The 22,026-nt window shown below is 39.1% G+C and overlaps 1 protein-coding gene across 1 annotated transcript in view; it reads left to right on the top strand.

Moving 5' to 3' along the window:
* The window catches only part of ATP2A3 (ATPase sarcoplasmic/endoplasmic reticulum Ca2+ transporting 3), a 521,243-nt gene that overhangs the window by 244,082 nt on the left and 255,135 nt on the right, over positions 1-22,026 (top strand). Inside the window, exon 3 of the mRNA XM_053707504.1 lies at positions 3,876-3,958. Coding sequence (XP_053563479.1) covers positions 3,876-3,958 — 83 coding nt within the window. The remainder of the gene's footprint in view (positions 1-3,875; positions 3,959-22,026) is intronic.

A 22,026-nucleotide genomic window follows, 5' to 3' on the forward strand; every position in this document is an offset into this window, starting at 1 on the left:
TAGGGGGATATCTGTGTGTGCAGGTGACTATTACTGTGCATAATTATTAGGCAACTTAACAAAAAACAAATATATACCCATTTCAATTATTTATTTTTACCAGTGAAACCAATATAACATCTCAACATTCACAAATATAAATTTCTGACATTCAGAAACAAAACAAAAACAAATCAGTGACCAATATAGCCACCTTTCTTTGCAAGGACACTCAAAAGCCTGCCATCCATGGATTCTGTCAGTGTTTTGATCTGTTCACCATCAACATTGCGTGCAGCAGCAACCACAGCCTCCCAGACACTGTTCAGAGAGGTGTACTGTTTTCCCTCCTTGTAAATCTCACATTTGATGATGGACCACAGGTTCTCAATGGGGTTCAGATCAGGTGAACAAGGAGGCCATGTCATTAGATTTTCTTCTTTTATACCCTTTCTTGCCAGCCACGCTGTGGAGTACTTGGACGCGTGTGATGGAGCATTGTCCTGCATGAAAATCATGTTTTTCTTGAAGGATGCAGACTTCTTCCTGTACCACTGCTTGAAGAAGGTGTCTTCCAGAAACTGGCAGTAGGACTGGGAGTTGAGCTTGACTCCATCCTCAACCCGAAAAGGCCCCACAAGCTCATCTTTGATGATACCAGCCCAAACCAGTACTCCACCTCCACCTTGCTGGCGTCTGAGTCGGACTGGAGCTCTCTGCCCTTTACCAATCCAGCCACGGGCCCATCCATCTGGCCCATCAAGACTCACTCTCATTTCATCAGTCCATAAAACCTTAGAAAAATCAGTCTTGAGATATTTCTTGGCCCAGTCTTGACGTTTCAGCTTGTGTGTCTTGTTCAGTGGTGGTCGTCTTTCAGCCTTTCTTACCTTGGCCATGTCTCTGAGTATTGCACACCTTGTGCTTTTGGGCACTCCAGTGATGTTGCAGCTCTGAAATATGGCCAAACTGGTGGCAAGTGGCATCTTGGCAGCTGCACGCTTGACTTTTCTCAGTTCATGGGCAGTTATTTTGCGCCTTGGTTTTTCCACACGCTTCTTGCGACCCTGTTGACTATTTTGAATGAAACGCTTGATTGTTCGATGATCACGCTTCAGAAGCTTTGCAATTTTAAGAGTGCTGCATCCCTCTGCAAGATATCTCACTATTTTTGACTTTTCTGTGCCTGTCAAGTCCTTCTTTTGACCCATTTTGCCAAAGGAAAGGAAGTTGCCTAATAATTATGCACACCTGATATAGGGTGTTGATGTCATTAGACCACACCCCTTCTCATTACAGAGATGCACATCACCTAATATGCTTAATTGGTAGTAGGCTTTCGAGCCTATACAGCTTGGAGTAAGACAACATGCATAAAGAGGATGATGTGGTCAAAATACTCATTTGCCTAATAATTCTGCACTCCCTGTACAAAAGGGAAAGGAATTGTTTTTTCTTTCATGTAATTAGCATTAGAGTCCATGAGCTAGTGACCTATGGGATAATCATTCCTACCAGGAGAGGCAAAGTTTCCCTAACCTCAAAATGCCTATAACTACACCCCTCACCACACCCACAATTCAGTTTAAATTTTTACCTAAGGTTGTGAATTCTAACAACATTAGTAGAGAAATTGTTGTCCCTTCATTGTGTCCTAATCCTAAGAATTCTCTGGAGAGATCTTTACATTCTTTGGATGTAGTAAGAGCTTTGGAATATTATGTTGAAGCTACTAAAGGTTTTAGAAAGACTTCTAGTCTATTTGTTATCTTTTCTGGTTCCAGGAAAGGTCAGAAGGCTTCTGCCATTTCTTTGGCATCTTGGTTAAAGTCTTTGATTCATCATGCTTATGTAGAGTCGGGTAAGTCCCCGCCTCAAAGGATTACGGCTCATTCTACTAGGTCAGTTTCTACTTCTTGGGCTTTTAGGAATGAAGCTTCTGTTGATCAAATTTGCAGAGCAGCAACTTGGTCTTCTTTGCATACTTTTACTAAATTCTACCATTTTGATGTTTTCTCTTCTTCAGAAGCAGTTTTTGGTAGAAAAGTACTTCAGGCAGCTGTTTCAGTTTGATTCTGCTGCTTATTATTTTAAAAAAATTTTTTATTTGGGTTGTGGATTATTTTTTCAGCGGAATTGGCTGTCTTTATTTTATCCCTCCCTCTCTAGTGACTCTTGCGTGGAAGTTCCACATCTTGGGTATCTGCTATCCCATACGTCACTAGCTCAGGGACTCTTGCTAATTACATGAAAGAAAACATAATTTATGTAAGAACTTACCTGATAAATTCATTTCTTTCATATTAGCAAGAGTCCATGAGGCCCACCCTTTTTGTGGTGGTTATGATTTTTTTGTATAAAGCACAATTATTCCAATTCCTTATTTTTTATGCTTTCGCTCCTTTCTTATCACCCCACTTCTTGGCTATTCATTAAACTGAATTGTGGATGTGGTGAGGGGTGTATTTATAGGCATTTTGATGTATGGGAAACTTTGCCCCTCCTGGTATGAATGTATATCCCATACGTCACTAGCTCATGGATTCTTGCTAATATGAAAGAAATGAATTTATCAGGTAAGTTCTTAAATTATGTTTTTTCTCTCCCCTACCCTCCCAGCCCCCCAAATAGTCTGATGAATAAGACATTCTATATAGCTGATCTTTTTTATTCTCTAAAGTACCATGTCAGCTTTATTAATAATATTGCATTATTATTGTTATGTTGGTTGACTTGTTTCTTTTTACTGTAAATAACGCATTTACTGTAATGTATATTAATTTGATATGTCCTTTTCCTTTGTTCATTGACTGATGTTGTTGGTATTAAGATTAATAACTGTTAAAATCAATAAAAAAAAAAAAAGAATTCAACAACTTTCTGCAAATAAGTTATAACTTTCTGCAAATAAGTTATAACTTTCTGCAAATCCATTTATTCTGTTTCTCATTTAAAGCACAAACAGAATAAAAACAGTAAACTGTCAGATCAAAATTATAAATTAAATAAGAGTGCAGGAGTACAATATTAAGGTCTAGATTAAAAATAGAACGCAATATTAGAGTCATTAAGCTCTACCAACTCTTAAGTTAAATCAATAGTGGCCTTATTCTAGCACTCATATTACAAGTTGAAAATAAAATGGGAGCACTTGAACAAAAGCCCCAGGCTTGCTTACATCTAGAGGCCGTTCTAAAATTCTCACCTAATAGACTTGTATGGGGGCACTACAAAACTTAGGTCCTGGATTTCACTGGAGCGCCGACCCAAGGATGCTATATATATATATATATATATATATATATATATATATATATATATATATATATATATATATATATATATATATATATATATATATATATATATATATATATATATATATATGTGTGTGTAATAAAAGTGTTAGTGTTTTAGAGGGATATGTTATATGACAAGGTGTTGGGCTGGGAAGGGCTCAAAGGTGTGTGTATATATTTAGATAAATAAGATATTTGTAATTTATTATTATTTTTGTAGAGTATGTTTTATTATTTTAACACAGATGTAATAGGTTCAAATTCCTGTGATTCTAATGGCAAAACCAGCTGATAATCTATCGATTTATTTGACATTGTATATCTTCATCTATCTGTGTATTATCTATCCTTAAAAAAAAATGCACCCATTGATAAGTGGACAGATTTAAGAAGTATATAGAAAACAGTTGCTCTAGATCTATAATTTATCACCTGTTTGTTTTTAGGATTATGCCTTTTTGTTCTAACGTTTTAGTCACAAATTTACAGATGCTAGTTTATTTGTAATACTCACAATACTCAGTGTCTCATGATTGCCTGACATTTCTGCAGCTTAGCCTTGGATCTTATTCTCACCTAGTATTGCTTATTTTTCAGGAAAATCTCTATGGGAACTGGTGGTGGAGCAATTTGAAGACCTCTTAGTTCGTATACTTCTGCTGGCGGCCTTTGTTTCATTTGTAAGTAAACAATAAAGTTCTCACATTAAATGAAAGATGACAAATTCAGGGAAATAAATCAATTGGTATCATAATATTTGCAAAACATAAAATAAGGAATACACTAAATAAGGGACTTCAAACTGATCATAAAACTGAAGTTCTGAGCCAGAATGCATTTTTGATTATAACGTTTTTGTTTCAATTAAAGATAATTGATACATATGTGATATTTTATGGCACAAACAATTGCAGATATGAAAATAAGATTTTCTATGCTTTAGATGTTATAAATGTTCATAGATGATGACCATTCATGATATGGCACTGAACTATAGATAGTGCTGAAATGGAGAGGTCAACAGCTTTTTGTTAATGCTTCTTCAACTCTTATCTAGTAGAGATTACATTTAGTCAACTGAGCAGAACTTAAACGGATATGGAACACAAACATTTTCTTTTGTGATTCAGACAGAGGGTACAATTTAAAAAAAGATTCCAATTTACTTCTCTTGTCATGTATACTTTGTTCCCATGCTACTCTGTTAAGGAGATACCTAGGAAGGTGTCTTCAGCACTACCTTGCAGGAAATAGTGCTGCCATCTAGTGCTCTTGCAAATGTATAGCATTCTTGCAAAACTGCTGCCATATAGTACACGTCCTGAGCTTACGTCCCTGCTTACCGGCAATGGATTCAAAGAGAACAAAGAAAATTTTATTAAAGAAGTAAAATAAAGTTGTTGTTTTTTTAAATTGCATGCTCTCTCATTTCCCTTTAAATATAAATATCCCTTTATATATTCTGAAGAAGGGAATTATTACTCCCTGAAACATCAATACATTTTGTTACACTTTAATTGGCTGAAATACAGTGGGCTAGATTACAAGCGGCGTTAGTGCAGGTTGCGATAACCAATATCACCCCCACGCACAACTTACGCACATATTGCAAGTTGAAAGTAAATACGTTAGCTTGAGCGCAAACTAAATTCACACTCGTGGGGTTAGTCCGGGGGGAGACCTTGCGTAAAGAGAGTTAAAAAAAAAAAGTGCACTGAACACAAAATAAATACATTAAAATAAAGTGTTACACTCGTATATACACTATCTGATAAAAATAATAATATAAATATTCAAAAAATATTTTCTTTCCTAAGATATGGTGATTCCACGGAATTATCTTCAATTACTGTTGAGAATATATCTCCTGGCCAGCAGGAGGATGCAAAGAGCACCACAGCAAAGCTGTTAAGTATCACCTCCCTTCCCACAACCCCTAGTCATTCTCTTTGCCTCTGTTCAATGGAGGAGGTGACGTTTTTGGTGTCTGAAGAAGATTGAACTTCATTCAAGATTTTATTATTTTTAAAGCCAGAGTAGGTTTACTCTGCCTTTACTCTCAAGATGGGGCCTAGCCATACTCCACGTTAGTCTCTTCAGTAGGGCAGTGGTGGCTTTAAAGCGGTTAGGAACTTGTGATGCGGACTATAACTGCGTTTTTTTCTAACAGGTTGCTGTCCTGATATAGAAAGCCAAAGTTGGTTTACTCTGTCTTCTCTCTCTTCCACAGGTCCCTGTGAGGAGTGGCATCCTCTCATACCGGGTGAGCTGTCCTCCTGCTGGACGGCTAGATGCAGGTACGTGCTATGGGTTCTTCTATGTATGGGAGATTATGCACTTTGGAAATTCTGCAAGTTTATGGGACTAATATATCCTAGTAGGATATTATTAATGGCAGTGTGCAGGCACTTCATGTGATAGTGGGAGACACTTTCCCCTTTGTTGGTATTGAAGGGGTTAAACAGCTTGCGAGGCTAGAGTTTTTTTTATTATAAAGACCTTAATTTAAGAAAGTCTCTCTGTACACCTGTTAGAGAGTTAATTGAATGCTGGGCTTGGTTTCATCAGACAGCATAGTGTGTCTGTCTGCCTGCAGTTTCTTTTAGACTTATCCAGAGTGTATCCCCTGGGCTTAAAGGCAGATTTATGGGTCAATTGTTTTCTCTGATTTATTATGGAAAATCCATTCTGATCGGGTGTTTGCTCTGAATTGTAGGTTTCTGAGAGTTTGTTCTCGCGCTGGCCGATTGCTCCGCCTCCTTTTTTGTTAATGAAGAAGGGAGCAGCGCCATTTCTGTCTCCCTTGTTGCGCTCACGTGACCTGCATTACTATCTGGTCATCGGAGCGGCGGGTCTAGTTGCAGAGCTTGTCTCTGACTATCAGCCTTAGCCACAACATATGCATACGGCTTGTTAGAGTCGGTATCTTTTGGGGGATTACTCATTTAATTTATGTCACTATTTATTTGACTTGCATTTAAATTTAAAATTCATTATACATGAAACACTTTAAATATACATTAAAAGTGAATGTGAATTAATAAAAGTGATTTAAGTCCCATATTTTTTGGCTATGTGTTTTATAGAAGCTTGATAGAGTTATCTTCACAATCTATATTTAGAACCCGCAGGAAAAATTGGAACAGGGTGCTGTTCATATTTTTCATTATGTATTTGCTGACTTTGCATTTATTAGATTGATTATTCCTTTTCTACTATAGAAGGATTTGGTGAAATTTCTTATCTAGTATAAGAGTGAAACAGGGGTCTGTTCCTATATATATTTATTTTGAAATTCCCTGTTAAATCATATGTCTTTATTTTTAAAGTGACAGTATAATTTTTTTCAAAATTTTATACTAGCCTCATGTCTCTCAGGCTAATGCTGCCTAAGCTATGCCGCAGTGTTCTCCTTAATGTCCCAAGCCTCTATGGCATCATTTAAATCCATGTGGAGGTTAACTTGTTCCTTCTCGGATCCAGGGTTAAGAAGCTGGAGGTGTAATTGTTCATCTAGAACAATGCCTTGTCTTATTAGACTTGCTGTACTAGCCCACGAGCTTTGTGGCTGAAATCTTGCTCAGCTGAGAAGCCTACCTGTGGCTTAGGCTTTTATTCCTCCAATCCACGCTTCTGGTTTTTCCTTTTTAGGATAATCTGCCGTATTTTTCCTCTGACTTTTCGAGATGGAAAGAGAGGGTTTTTCTAGCTCTCGTCAAGAGAGTAAGACTGGAGGAGAGGTTTTCCTTTTCCTCTTTCAGCAGGATTAGTCATGTCTTTTAGAGTCCTATATAGAATTCCTCCCTTGGGTAGATCTAAATATTTACCTCTAGTAACTAAGGTTTTGATTTTCAAAGTAGTATCCTTTCTCCTTTAGTCATGACAAGTGACTAACAAGCATTGACCTGAAGGATGTATTGCTTCCTTGGATGGGATCATTTTAAAATTCAATTTAAAAAAAATAAAAAAAAAAATTTAATTCAATCTTTTTGAAAAAGGTTTCTGCTCCACATTTTGCTACGCAGGTTGTTTTCTCTCCTAAATCTGGGGAGGAAGCTTCGCCGGTAGTTTCTGAGGATTAAATCTCAGATTTGGACAGTATAATTCATCTGAGGCTGAAGTCATTTCCTTCAGATGTATGTTTGCACACCTCGTGTACTGTTATAGGAGGTTTTAGCTACTTATTCGACATTGATATTCCTGTTGTTGTCAACTCTTGGAAGTTTGAGGAAATGTTTCAAAACATGTTATGGAACTTTTCACAGGTGTAGGAGAAGCTAGGGTTACTTTCTTTTTAATGCACGGTGTCCTAAGTAGAACGGAACTTTTCTACTTTGACTCAGAGAACTTTGACTGTGGAGCTCCTTTACCGATTCATGGATACGTTTCTGGAGGTTTAATTGTTCTTTTAGAGCAATGCCTTGTCTTATTAGACTTGCTGTACTAGCCACCGGACATTGAGGGTAGTTGCAATGACAGCACATTGCAAAAGCAACAGCCTAGGCCCAAGGGAGACATTTTCTTACTGCAGTCTTGGCATCTGAGTAACCTACCTGTGGTTTAGTGGTACAGCTTAGGCTTTATAATTCTGCAGTTGCAGGTTCAATTATTTGTTTCTTCCTAATCAACGCTTCTGGTGTATCCTTTTAAGGTTGAGATCCTGTTGGGACTTGGTCTAGCAGAATTATTCTCGGACAGTAAGGGTGAAAATTATGTTTTTCTACCACATGTCAAGAGAGTAAGACTGAAGGAAAGTTTCCTTTTTCTGCAGGCTCAGTCATGCCTTTTGGAGTCCAATCCAAGTTTTCCTCCCAGGGGCAGATTTCTCTTTCTAAGTTATCTGTAATCCAGGTTTGATGAGAGGCTTTCCTTGAGCTGTAAGTTCAGAATCTTACTCTCTGTTAGTGACATTTCCAGTCCCAGTTTGGGAACAGGATCTAGGTATTTCCCTCAAGTAACTCAGATTCTGTCCTTCAATCTCGAGTTTCTGAGTTTTCGTCATCCTAGACAGACTTTTAGATCTTGGGATATTGCAATAGTGTTTTTCTGGGCAATATATAGTTCAGATGTCATCCTTTGAGTTACCTCTATTTCAAGAGATCTTGTCCAATCTTCTTCCCAGGGATGGGAAATTAGTCTGGAGTAGGGGTCCCTTGTTCCGTCCACAAGGGTGACTATTTGGGTCTACCACCACAATACCCTGAATGCATCCGATTCCGTCTGATCTCAAAAGTAATGCAGGGTCAGTCCTGGTCAGTACCTGAATGGAAAGTGGTAATGTCTTCTCTCCACTTTGGAGACTGTTCCTGAGGAAGTGTTAACCCCACAGCCCTTAACGCTGACAGACAGCTGCACGGTTCCCAGCAAAAGGGAGAGTTTCTTCTATTTGAAGAACATTGGAATTTAAAGTATTAATATCTACCTTCGGGTTTATCGCACATGAAGATTTTTTTTAACCCTTTTTCGGATTTTGCGCACATGAATGTGAGCTTAACCAGACATGAGTTATATTAAGGTGTGTAATGTATATATTTTGTATAAAATATTATTTCTCCAACATAGGTGTGTCCGGTCCACGGCGTCATCCTTACTTGTGGGATATTCTCTTCCCCAACAGGAAATGGCAAAGAGCCCAGCAAAGCTGGTCACATGATCCCTCCTAGGCTCCGCCTTCCCCAGTCATTCTCTTTGCCGTTGTACAGGCAACATCTCCACGGAGATGGCTTAGAGTTTTTTAGTGTTTAACTGTAGTTTTTATTATTCAATCAAGAGTTTGTTATTTTAAAATAGTGCTGGTATGTACTATTTACTCTGAAACAGAAAAGAGATGAAGATTTCTGTTTGTAAGAGGAAAATGATTTTAGCAACCGTTACTAAAATCGATGGCTGTTCCACACAGGACTGTTGAGAGGAATTAACTTCAGTTGGGGGAACAGTGAGCAGACTTTTGCTGCTTGAGGTATGACACATTCTAACAAGACGATGTAATGCTGGAAGCTGTCATTTTCCCTATGGGATCCGGTAAGCCATTTTTATTACAGAAAGAAATAAAGGGCTTCACAAGGGCTTTCTAAGACTGTAGACATTTTCTGGGCTAAATCGATTTATATTTTATACTCCATAGCCTTGAGGAATTATTTTAATCTTGGGAATTATGTAAAATAACCGGCAGGCACTGTATTGGACACCTTATTCTCTAGGGGCTTTCCCTAATCATAGGCAGAGTCTCATTTTCGCGCCTGTATTGCGCACTTGTTTTTGAGAAGCATGACATGCAGATGCATGTGTGAGGAGCTCTGATACATAGAAAAGACTTTCTGAAGGCGTCATTTGGTATCGTATTCCCCTTTGGGCTTGGTTGGGTCTCAGCAAAGCAGATACCAGGGACTGTAAAGGGGTTAAATATAAAAACGGCTCCGGTTCCGTTATTTTAAGGGTTAAAGCTTCCAAATTTGGTGTGCAATACTTTTAAGGCTTTAAGACACTGTGGTGAAATTTTGGTGAATTTTGAACAATTCCTTCATACTTTTTCGCAATTGCAGTAATAAAGTGTGTTCAGTTTAAAATTTAAAGTGACAGTAACGATTTATTTTAAAACGTTTTTTGTACTTTGTTATCAAGTTTTTGCCTGTTTAACATGTCTGAACTACCAGATAGACTGTGTTCTGAATGTGGGGAAGCCAAGGTTCCTTCTCATTTAAATAGATGTGATTTATGTGACACAAAATTTAGAGAAAATGATGCCCAAGATGATTCCTCAAGTGAGGGGAGTAAGCATGGTACTGCATCATCCCCTCCTTCGTCTACTCCAGTCTTGCCCACACAGGAGGCCCCTAGTACATCTAGCGCGCCAATACTCCTTACTATGCAACAATTAACGGCTGTAATGGATAATTCTATCAAAAACATTTTAGCCAAAATGCCCACTTATCAGCGAAAGCGCGACTGCTCTGTTTTAGAAAATACTGAAGAGCATGAGGACGCTGATGATATTGGTTCTGAAGGGCCCCTACACCAATCTGAGGGGGCCAGGGAGGTTTTGTCTGAGGGAGAAATTTCAGATTCAGGGAAAATTTCTCAACAAGCTGAACCTGATGTGATTACATTTAAATTTAAGTTGGAACATCTCCGCGCTCTGCTTAAGGAGGTGTTATCCACTCTGGATGATTGTGAGAATTTGGTCATTCCAGAGAAACTATGTAAAATGGACAAGTTCCTAGAGGTCCCGGGGCCCCCGAAGCTTTTCCTATACCCAAGCGGGTGGCGGACATTGTAAATAAAGAATGGGAAAGGCCCGGTATACCTTTCGTCCCTCCCCCCATATTTAAAAAATTGTTTCCTATGGTCGACCCCAGAAAGGACTTATGGCAGACAGTCCCCAAGGTCGAGGGGGCGGTTTCTACTCTAAACAAACGCACCACTATACCCATAGAAGATAGTTGTGCTTTCAAAGATCCTATGGATAAAAAATTAGAAGGTTTGCTTAAAAAGATGTTTGTTCAGCAAGGTTACCTTCTACAACCAATTTCATGCATTGTTCCTGTCACTACAGCCGCGTGTTTCTGGTTCGATGAGCTAGAAAAGGCGATCAATAATAATTCTTCTTCTTATGAGGAGATTATGGACAGAATTCGTGCTCTCAAATTGGCTAATTCTTTCACCCTAGACGCCACTTTGCAATTGGCTAGGTTAGCGGCGAAAAATTCTGGTTTTGCTATTGTGGCGCGCAGAGCGCTTTGGTTAAAATCTTGGTCAGCGGATGCGTCTTCCAAGAACAAATTGCTTAACATTCCTTTCAAGGGGAAAACGCTGTTTGGCCCTGACTTGAAAGAGATTATCTCTGATATCACTGGGGGCAAGGGCCACGCCCTTCCTCAGGATAGGTCTTTCAAGGCCAAAAATAAACCTAATTTTCGTCCCTTTCGCAGAAACGGACCAGCCCCAAGTGCTACGTCCTCTAAGCAAGAGGGTAATACTTCTCAAGCCAAGCCAGCCTGGAGACCAATGCAAGGCTGGAACAAAGGAAAGCAGGCCAAGAAACCTGCCACTGCTACCAAGACAGCATGAGATGTTGGCCCCCGATCCGGGACCGGATCTGGTGGGGGGCAGACTCTCTCTCTTCGCTCAGGCTTGGGCAAGAGATGTTCTGGATCCTTGGGCGCTAGAAATAGTCTCCCAAGGTTATCTTCTGGAATTCAAGGGGCTTCCCCCAAGGGGGAGGTTCCACAGGTCTCAATTGTCTTCAGACCACATAGAAAAACAGGCATTCTTACATTGTGTAGAAGACCTGTTAAAAATGGGAGTGATTCATCCTGTTCCATTAGGAGAACAAGGGATGGGGTTCTACTCCAATCTGTTCGTAGTTCCCAAAAAAGAGGGAACATTCAGACCAATCTTAGATCTCAAGATCCTAAACAAGTTTCTCAAGGTTCCATCGTTCAAAATGGAAACTATTCTTCCTTCCATCCAGGAAGGTCAATTCATGACCACGGTGGATTTAAAGGATGCGTATCTACATATTCCTATCCACAAGGAACATCATCGGTTCCTAAGGTTCGCATTCCTGGACAAGCATTACCAGTTTGTGGCACTTCCGTTCGGATTAGCCACTGCTCCAAGGATTTTCACAAAGGTACTAGGGTCCCTTCTAGCGGTGCTAAGACCAAGGGGCATTGCAGTAGTACCTTACTTGGACGACATTCTGATTCAAGCGTCGTCCCTTCCTCAAGCAAAGGCTCACACGGACATTGTCCTGGCCTTTCTCAGATCTCACGGGTGGAAAGTGAACGTAGAAAAAAGTTCTCTATCTCCGTCAACAAGGGTTCCCTTCTTGGGAACAATATTAGACTCCTTAGAAATGAGGATTTTTCTGACAGAGGCCAGAAAATCAAAACTTCTGAACTCTTGTCAAATACTTCATTCTGTTCCTCTTCCTTCCATAGCGCAGTGCATGGAAGTAATAGGTTTGATGGTAGCGGCAATGGACATAGTTCCTTTTGCGCGCATTCATCTAAGACCATTACAACTGTGCATGCTCAGTCAGTGGAATGGGGACTATACAGACTTGTCTCCGACGATACAAGTAAATCAGAGGACCAGAGATTCACTCCGTTGGTGGCTGTCCCTGGACAACCTGTCACAGGGGATGAGCTTCCGCAGACCAGAGTGGGTCATTGTCACGACCGACGCCAGTCTGGTGGGCTGGGGCGCGGTCTGGGGACCCCTGAAAGCTCAGGGTCTTTGGTCTCGGGAAGAATCTCTTCTACCGATCAATATTCTGGAACTGAGAGCGATACTCAATGCTCTCAAGGCTTGGCCTCAGCTAGCAAAGGCCAAGTTCATACGGTTTCAATCAGACAACATGACGACTGTTGCGTACATCAACCATCAGGGGGGAACAAGGAGTTCCCTGGCGATGGAAGAAGTGACCACAATCATTCAATGGGCGGAGACTCACTCCTGCCACTTGTCTGCAATCCACATCCCAGGAGTGGAAAATTGGGAAGCGGATTTTCTGAGTCGTCAGACATTTCATCCGGGGGAGTGGGAACTCCATCCGGAAATCTTTGCCCAAATCACTCAATTGTGGGGCATTCCAGACATGGATCTGATGGCCTCTCGTCAGAACTTCAAGGTTCCTTACTACGGGTCCAGATCCAGGGATCCCAAGGCGACTCTAGTAGATGCACTAGTAGCACCTTGGACCTTCAAACTAGCTTATGTATTCCCGCCGTTTCCTCTCATCCCCAGGCTGGTAGCCAGGATCAATCAGGAGAGAGCATCGGTGATCTTGATAGCTCCTGCGTGGCCACGCAGGACTTGGTATGCAGACCTGGTGAATATGTCATCGGCTCCACCATGGAAGCTACCTTTGAGACGAGACCTTCTTGTTCAAGGTCCGTTCGAACATCCGAATCTGGTCTCACTCCAACTGACTGCTTGGAGATTGAACGCTTGATCTTATCAAAGCGAGGGTTCTCAGATTCTGTCATTGATACTCTTGTTCAGGCCAGAAAGCCTGTAACTAGAAAAATTTATCACAAAAAACTGGCAGCTGTGCCAGATGTTCAAGCCTTTGTTCAGGCTCTGGTTAGAATCAAGCCTGTTTACAAACCTTTGACTCCTCCTTGGAGTCTCAATTTAGTTCTTTCAGTTCTTCAGGGGGTTCCGTTTGAACCCTTACATTCCGTTGATATTAAGTTATTATCTTGGAAAGTTTTGTTTTTGGTTGCAATTTCTTCTGCTAGAAGAGTTTCAGAATTATCTGCTCTGCAGTGTTCTCCTCCTTATCTGGTGTTCCATGCAGATAAGGTGGTTTTACGTACTAAACCTGGTTTTCTTCCGAAAGTTGTTTCTAACAAAAACATTAACCAGGAGATAGTCGTGCCTTCTTTGTGTCCGAATCCAGTTTCAAAGAAGGAACGTTTGTTGCACAATTTGGATGTTGTTCGTGCTCTAAAATTCTATTTAGATGCTACAAAGGATTTTAGACAAACATCTTCCTTGTTTGTTGTTTATTCTGGTAAAAGGAGAGGTCAAAAAGCAACTTCTACCTCTCTCTCTTTTTGGATTAAAAGCATCATCAGATTGGCTTACGAGACTGCCGGACGGCAGCCTCCTGAAAGAATCACAGCTCATTCCACTAGGGCTGTGGCTTCCACATGGGCCTTCAAGAACGAGGCTTCTGTTGATCAGATATGTAAGGCAGCGACTTGGTCTTCACTGCACACTTTTACTAAATTTTACAAGTTTGATACTTTTGCTTCTTCTGAGGCTATTTTTGGGAGAAAGGTTTTGCAAGCCGTGGTGCCTTCCATCTAGGTGACCTGATTTGCTCCCTCCCTTCATCCGTGTCCTAAAGCTTTGGTATTGGTTCCCACAAGTAAGGATGACGCCGTGGACCGGACACACCTATGTTGGAGAAAACAAAATTTATGTTTACCTGATAAATTACTTTCTACAACGGTGTGTCCGGTCCACGGCCCGCCCTGGTTTTTTAATCAGGTCTGATAATTTATTTTCTTTAACTACAGTCACCACGGTATCATATGGTTTCTCCTATGCAAATATTCCTCCTTTACGTCGGTCGAATGACTGGGGAAGGCGGAGCCTAGGAGGGATCATGTGACCAGCTTTGCTGGGCTCTTTGCCATTTCCTGTTGGGGAAGAGAATATCCCACAAGTAAGGATGACGCCGTGGACCGGACACACCGTTGGAGAAAGTAATTTATCAGGTAAACATAAATTCTGTTTTTAAATTATTAAATTTTTTTAAAATAAAATATACTTAAATATTATGATTTATTATAATATGCCCTGACGAAGCCCCGCCTTACCAATAGACGAGGGGGTGAAATGCGTATCGGCATCAGCTAACTAACCACGTGACCTTGTGTACCGTTTACAGCAACGCTTGAATACACAGCATTTTTTTATTCAGCATAAAATTTGAAAAGCACTTGTCTGTCCTACACTAATGGATACCTGTAGCTGCAGTAGCTTTGGAAGGAAGGTGTAGTATGTCGATATTACGCACTGCTTGAAGTCTTGAAATATTTGGTCTCTTTCCAAGCACAAAGTTTTAAGTGCCTACGTTTAAAATGCCTATGCGTACAGTTAACTAACTGCCTGTGGAGACGCCTGTCGAGGTGTTTTCTGGAGCACACATTTTGCAGTACAGCCTTAAGGAGAACGTTATATGCCTAAGTGGCTGTTTCTTTTGCACGAGTATGGAACTTGTTCTATATGTCTAGTGGACTTTTTCTACTAACAAGGCTGGCTCCTCTATGTTTGAGCCTATTAACCATCTGTGCAAAATTGTTATTCTCCTATGCATAATATAACTGCTGTGCTTAGAGTGTATGATCTCACATCTTAGATCCCATTTTATATTACCTGCCCAGGCTTTACCTCTATATATCTTCTAGGGGTGCTGTGAGCAGCAGGGTGTAGTTGTTTGTATCACCACTCTACTAGATCTTTGTTACTATCTGTTGTGCTTTGATTATCCGTTCATTTTATCCACAATGTTTTTATATATTGCATATATCTATGTTTACAGCTTGCCCTAATAAGAGTGTATTTCTGATGACTTAGATCCCGTTTTGTATATCTGCCCAGGTTACACCTCCACAATTTCCGGTGAAGATTCTGAGTGCAGTTGGGTGTAGTTATCTAGAATATATCTCTATGCAACTTATTATTGCTTTACATGTGCATATATATGTAGGTACCTTGGTTCACCCTGGCCGGTCAGGTTCACTTTATCTTTGTTCATATATTGACTTTGCTATTGGGCAAACAGTTTTAAATTTTTATATTGGTTAGCCTATACAGTGCGCTATACTATTGCTTTGTACATCCTCGGTTTTAGGGGATGCAGTGTGTCAGGAAATTCAATTGCTATGCTAATAAATTGTCACTGTGTTAAGACCTGGAGATTTTCTTTTAATGATGATCATGACTCCCTTCTCTCTCATAAAGTGCCATAAAACATGTTTAGATTGGTGCATATACTAAAAGGGCTAATTAAGTAAAAATAGTTTGCATAAAAATTTTTAAAAAATTGCTGGCAAGTATTTTAAAATAATTTAAAAAAAATAAGCCAAATTGCTTACAAAGCCATGCTGTCTGGAGAAGTTTGATCCACCCCTCAATATCAGTGTTTTCCATCAGAAACACAGGCATTGTATATTGTGTATTATTATTATTTTTTTGTATTTTATTGTACCCTATTCTATCAATGCAATGTTTTGTGGACCCATGACATACTTGAAAACGAGAGAAATCTCAAAGTATCCTTCCTGGTAAAATATTTTATAAATAAATAAATTTCAACTGAGTTGACAGCAGCTTATTTGCTTCTAGGTATGCTCCTGCAGATAATGACTGTTAACGTCTTGTATTCTACCATATCAATGGTGGATATAGATGCAACCATAAAAGGAATTTTGTGGGGGGAGTTAGAGCTGTACAATTCATAAACTTAAAAGAAAGGGTTAATGGCGAGGCACTGCAGTGTAAATTTGCAGGTAAAGTAATTAAAGTACATATTATATTTTGTCTCTATCCCAACTTGTTTTATATCCCTTTAACTCTTTCTCCCCTCCCTCCTCTCTTTATTCTCTTTTTACCCTCTCCCTTATGTCTCAGGCCATGAGGGATATTTATCAAGCCGTCAACCGCAAATACTTGATTCGACCAGCAAAAGTTGAAATTTGTGACGTAACATACGATCCGCCCGTCTCAATCTGACACAGATCGACGCTTACGTCATTACAGATGTTCTGAATACAAATTCGGCACTATCTGACAACTTTTGCCATTTATCAAACTTCTAACGGGTACGCTCGCCACTATTCCAGCCCAGCGTACCTGGTTTTCAATCCGCCACCCTGGAGGCCGCGAATGCGATAGGAATCAATGGGAGTCTGACAGCAGCGAAAGCTTATGTTCGATGCTGCCAAATATCCCATTGATTTCTATGCTAGAAAACATATTACATTTACACCTAACATCCTAACATAAGCCCCCAGTCTAAACACCCCTAATCTGCTGCCCCGACATCGCCGCCAACTACATAATGTTATTAACCACTATTCCGCTGCTCCCAGACCCCGCCACAACTAAATAAATATATTAACCCCTATCCTGTCGTTCCCGGAGTCCACCGCAACTAACTAAAAGTATTAACCCCTATCCCGCCACTCCCGGACCCCACCGCAACTAAATAAATCTGTTAACCCCTATCCCGCCGCTCCCGGAATTAAGGGGGGAAAAAATCCTATTGGCTGTTGCAATCAGTCAATAGGATTGAGCTTTCATCCTATTGACTGATCCAATCAGCCAATAGGATTGAGCTTGCATTCTATTGAATGATTGGAATAGCCAATAGAATGCGAGCCCTATCCTATTGGCTAATTGAGGTCCGCGGCCGCGATGTTAGGCGAGCGTATTGGTGCCGGCGAATGCAGCACAGTTGACAGCTTGATAGATAGGCCTCTATATGTTCTCTTTACACTCTTCCTTTCACCTCTCTCATATATTTTTACTTTCTTTTTTTTTCTCCACTCTCTCTTAAAGCTGGTTTCTTCTCCACTTTCACTTTTCCTCTCCAATCTCTCTCTCTACCCCATTTACCCCCTCAGAAGTAACAGTCCAAGCACTAATGGTGCTCCTAAAGCCCTAGAGGAATAACATATCCATGCCCTATCTAGGATATATAATATCCCTTCAGATAATATTTTTAGCACATAGCCCAAAATGTGTTTGTCAATGCTGCAATAGGAGTGTACATTTTTTTTACTCACTAACTTTTACTCGCCACCATTAAATTTCAACTCGCCAATGGCTAGTAAAGAGTGGAAATGTTGAGCCCTGTATACAGTATAATATATAAAACAATGAAAAGAATATTTTCTTCTATGTGAAGAATATTGAAAATAAATATGCATAACTACCTTTGGCTTTAGCACTGTAGGTCTTACGCTGTGTCAGCTTTTTTTGAAAGCGTGCTCCATTGAAATCAATGCTGGGAAGAAGTTAACGCGGCCGTGATATTTGAAGTCCTGAAATTAGTAAGCGTCTGGTTTTGCTTGCGAGCAAACAATAAACTTTTAACTTTTAATACTCGTGCTAACTCGCCCCTGTGTTAAAAGTTTACTTTCAGCAGTGTTTGTGCTCAAGTGAAAGCGCTAAGTAGCACTCCACTTGTAATCTAGCCCAGTGTGTGCAACTGACTGATGATATACATTTTTCGAATTTAGCACCAAGAAGGTTTTATTTCATTGCAACAGGTTGTATAGCAAGAATTGTAAACACTTATTTGCTTACTATAAATTTAAGTAATAGGTTAGCCTTTTGCTAGTCCTAAAAGGGTGAAACAGACTGTTTATATCATATTTATTTTAACCCAATGTTTTGTTAAAGCCAGGTTTGAAATGGCTACATTTAAGATGATAAAAACAATAATTTAAAGCGCTCATTTGTGTATCCTACTCACTGAGCTGCTATGGAAACCGTATCTTTTGAGATTTAAGTTTGAAACCATTTTTTTTACAGTTTTAGACATGCAAATGAGTATGCAAGCATTGTGTCACAGTGCTGAATTATTTGCTGTTGTAGTACTGTTTACTATGATGATGATATTTTAATGTATAAACAATAAAAAGGTAATGATTAAAAAACAATCCACTAATGATTTATTTCTTTTAAACATATATGTCTGGTTTAGAGATGTCACGCTTGTCAAAATCATTCACTTGCTGTAAAACATTTGGCATTGCTCTGATTGAGTAACATATGATACTTTTTTGAAAGTGGCATCCTCTGAGGGCTTCTTTCCCTACTAAATGGTGCAGTTAAGGCATGTCCCAACATTGTACAATAGATGGGGGTTTTTTCTACCGTATCTTTAGGTTACCACCATTGCATTTCCCTCAAACATATTGTCCAAGAGGCCTTTGAAATTTCACCCTATGATCAAGTAACAATAATTTCTGTAGCTATTACCTTCTATATAGAGAAGCATTAGACCACCTTATGTAAAAGAGAATTATCACATTTTTATATGGTGGGTTATAAAAATTGGGTGAATAGGTAATATGCTACTTTCGGAGATAGGGGGTTTGAATGAGTTTTAACTATAGAGCTAAATACAATAAGGGCGCATTAGACTCTTTACTGAAAAAGCTGCCTCACTCTTTTCAAAATAATAGTTCTTTAATGAATTAGTTTCCCTGACCATTTAAGAAACATGTTTGGGATCACATAGTATATACAGTGAATGTGTATTACAAATTCACAAGACCACTAATTTGAAAGAGTTGTTTCCCATCTTTTTACTTAATCTAAGAGAGACATAAAACTGAATAATCATCTAGTGCAGAATCCATGGGTCTCTCTCTTGCATACAGTTTGTAGGACATGTGGCAGTTTCCCTTATTAATACAGAAGTAATACTGAAGATGACAGTGATAAGTCCTGACAAACTAACAAATATCCAAATCAATACAGAAGTCTTAGCAGCTGTCATATAAACATAGTAAATCTGTCATGAGAACAATTGTAAATGTTAGTGAACCTCTGTATATGGTTCCTCCTCACTCAATAACAAATTTATAGAAGCAATGATAATGGAAGAAAGAAATTGAGTTTAGATGCACACAAAAAAACTGCTTATTAGTTATCCTGTTTAAAGAATATATACACAGCGTAGGTAGTGGTAGCAGCAGGTACTTTTACCTCTATAATACGATTTATCCACAGCACCATCTTTCTGGTATTTACATTAAAGTTGTTCTGTCTTCCATGTCTATTTTTTATATGTAAAATAAGATTATTCATATTTGAAAACATGCAATGTATTTCATATTCTATGGCTACCCAGATTCTGAGAGTGTTTGGAGATCTCCTTTCTTCAATGTCTCAGCTCTTTTACTGTCGCCTGTCTGTCTGTCACATTCCGGTTGTTTGGAGAACTTACAGACTGGGTAAAACGGACAGGAAATATGGATCAGCTCCTACTGTTAATTCAAGTGACAGAAAGGAGTTCATGCAAGATATTCTCCAAACATTCAGTGTTTGAGATTCCATAGTATATGTTGGGCTATTGGAAAATATAAGCAAACATCTTCACTTATAATGAAGTGTTTTAAATTTGTACTAGGTTACTATACTGGCATACTTACTGTTTATTAAAATTTTTATATATTGTGTTGATTTTAGGGAGAACAGTATCATGAATATATTTTGTAGTAAAGGTTAAAGGAACATTATAGTTGTATTACAGGTACATATTCCCAAGTCCAGAATTCTAAAATCCAAACTTTTTTTAATTAATGTTTTAAAGAAATTACTATTTTACCAGCTTGTCATAAAAGTATTAAAAATTATATAAAACTACCTTTAGTTACATGTACTTAGCTGTAGTATGACATTTAAATATTGCCTAAGTTACATAAGATATTGTTGTTTACACTTGGTCTCATCCCCTCCCCCAACTGTCCAATTTTAACCCCTTTACTCCGTTAGGATGCTCTATGCTATCCTAACAGCGCTGGGCTTTAATGCCGTTAGGATGGCATGGAACATCTTACCATATACAGCGTCTTGCAGCTTCCCCCTTTGACATAGGTAAGGACCGGCCTGCAAGGCATCCCTAGTAGCGTAGGCAGCCCCATGATCCGATCCCTGCCTTGAAATCATGCAATGGCATAATTTCATTTTTACTCATAGTGTTTACATTGGAATTTCGTTATAGTAGAACATTATAGTACGCCACGAAGGGGTTAAAGATGCAAATATTCTAAAATCCAAACGATTCCAAAATCTAAACCTTTTCCGATCCCAAGCAGTTTGGATAAAGGGTTTTCTACATGTACTGCTTTATAAAGATCTGCAAATAAAATAAATGATCTAGAAACATTTAAAACTGTTATTTTGTTACCATTAATTAAAGTCCAGGGGGCACACCCCTTTTTATACATATGTAATTATTAGTCACAACAGAACTTAAAGGGTCACTGCGTGCAAAAATTACGTCATCATTTGTTAGTGTGTAATTTTACTCCAGACTTTTCATGTCCATGGGTTTAACCTCTACAAAGGGGTTAAACCCATAGTTAAAAGTATCACTTAAACCAATCAGCATCAGCCAATAGTGCTAAAATGACATATTCTAATGATTTAAAGCTTGCCATGTTTGCATTACTATTAACCTTTAATGTGTCCCATCCAGTGCATGTTAAGATGACTTTTATATATTCTAGCTTCTTAGGGATGTTGTTTTGGGAGATGAATCCACATTTTCTCATGCATTTTATTTCTATTACTACATAATTACTATGAATTGCATGATTCCATTTGTTTAGTTTTTCTGTTTGCTTCTGAATTGAACAATCTATCTTGTTTGTGAGCAGCTGTACTTGGCCTGCATCATTCAGTTTGTGAAATGCTAGAAAGTGCTATAACAGTTTTAGCACTAACAGCTTGCTTACAGTTTTACAGTTTAGGTGCTGAGCCATCATTCATAGCTTAGAATTCCAACAGGGAAACTGATGCAAAACAAATAGTTATCAGATGGTAACTATCACAAGAGGAGAGTAAGAAACTCCTTGAGGTGATCTAACAAAATATTACTGTCTTACACTCAACACACATATCTACATAATTCAGAAATGGGGTGCTGTGAGGATGATTAAATGGACTTTAAACTGATGGACTCAATTTCAAAAGAATGTTTACTTCTCACTATGCTATTGTTTTCTTCCTTTGCCCGCACCTTTCTTTAGAGCAGTCCTCTTACTTTAACCCTATACAGGTGGCTGTTGGTGAAGCTCAGCCCTATGCTACAGATTTTTTTTTAAGAGGGAGGGATGGGAAGTTACACTACAGAAAAAGGGGAATTGGAAGGGGGCATAATTAATGATTATGGGGAGGGGTGGTAAGGGGCACCACTACACTACAGAAAAAGATTAAAATAACAATGAAACAATAATGGGTACTGGCAGACAGATACCAGTGCCTAAGATGGTAATCAAGAAGAGTGATCACTACACTGTGAGGACAATAATAATAATTAAAAAAAAAATGGCCCTAAACTGTATATTGACAGACCTTCCAGTCCCTAAGATGGTCATGTTCAGATGGGGGGTGAGGGAGGGAAGATAGCTGCTTGGGAGGGATCAGGGAGAGGGAGGTGTCAGGTGGGAGGGTAATCTCTACTATGCATCAAAATATAACCTTACAA

The sequence above is a fragment of the Bombina bombina genome, chromosome 3 (genome assembly GCF_027579735.1).
Source record: "Bombina bombina isolate aBomBom1 chromosome 3, aBomBom1.pri, whole genome shotgun sequence".
Classification (NCBI taxonomy): Eukaryota; Metazoa; Chordata; class Amphibia; order Anura; family Bombinatoridae; genus Bombina; species Bombina bombina.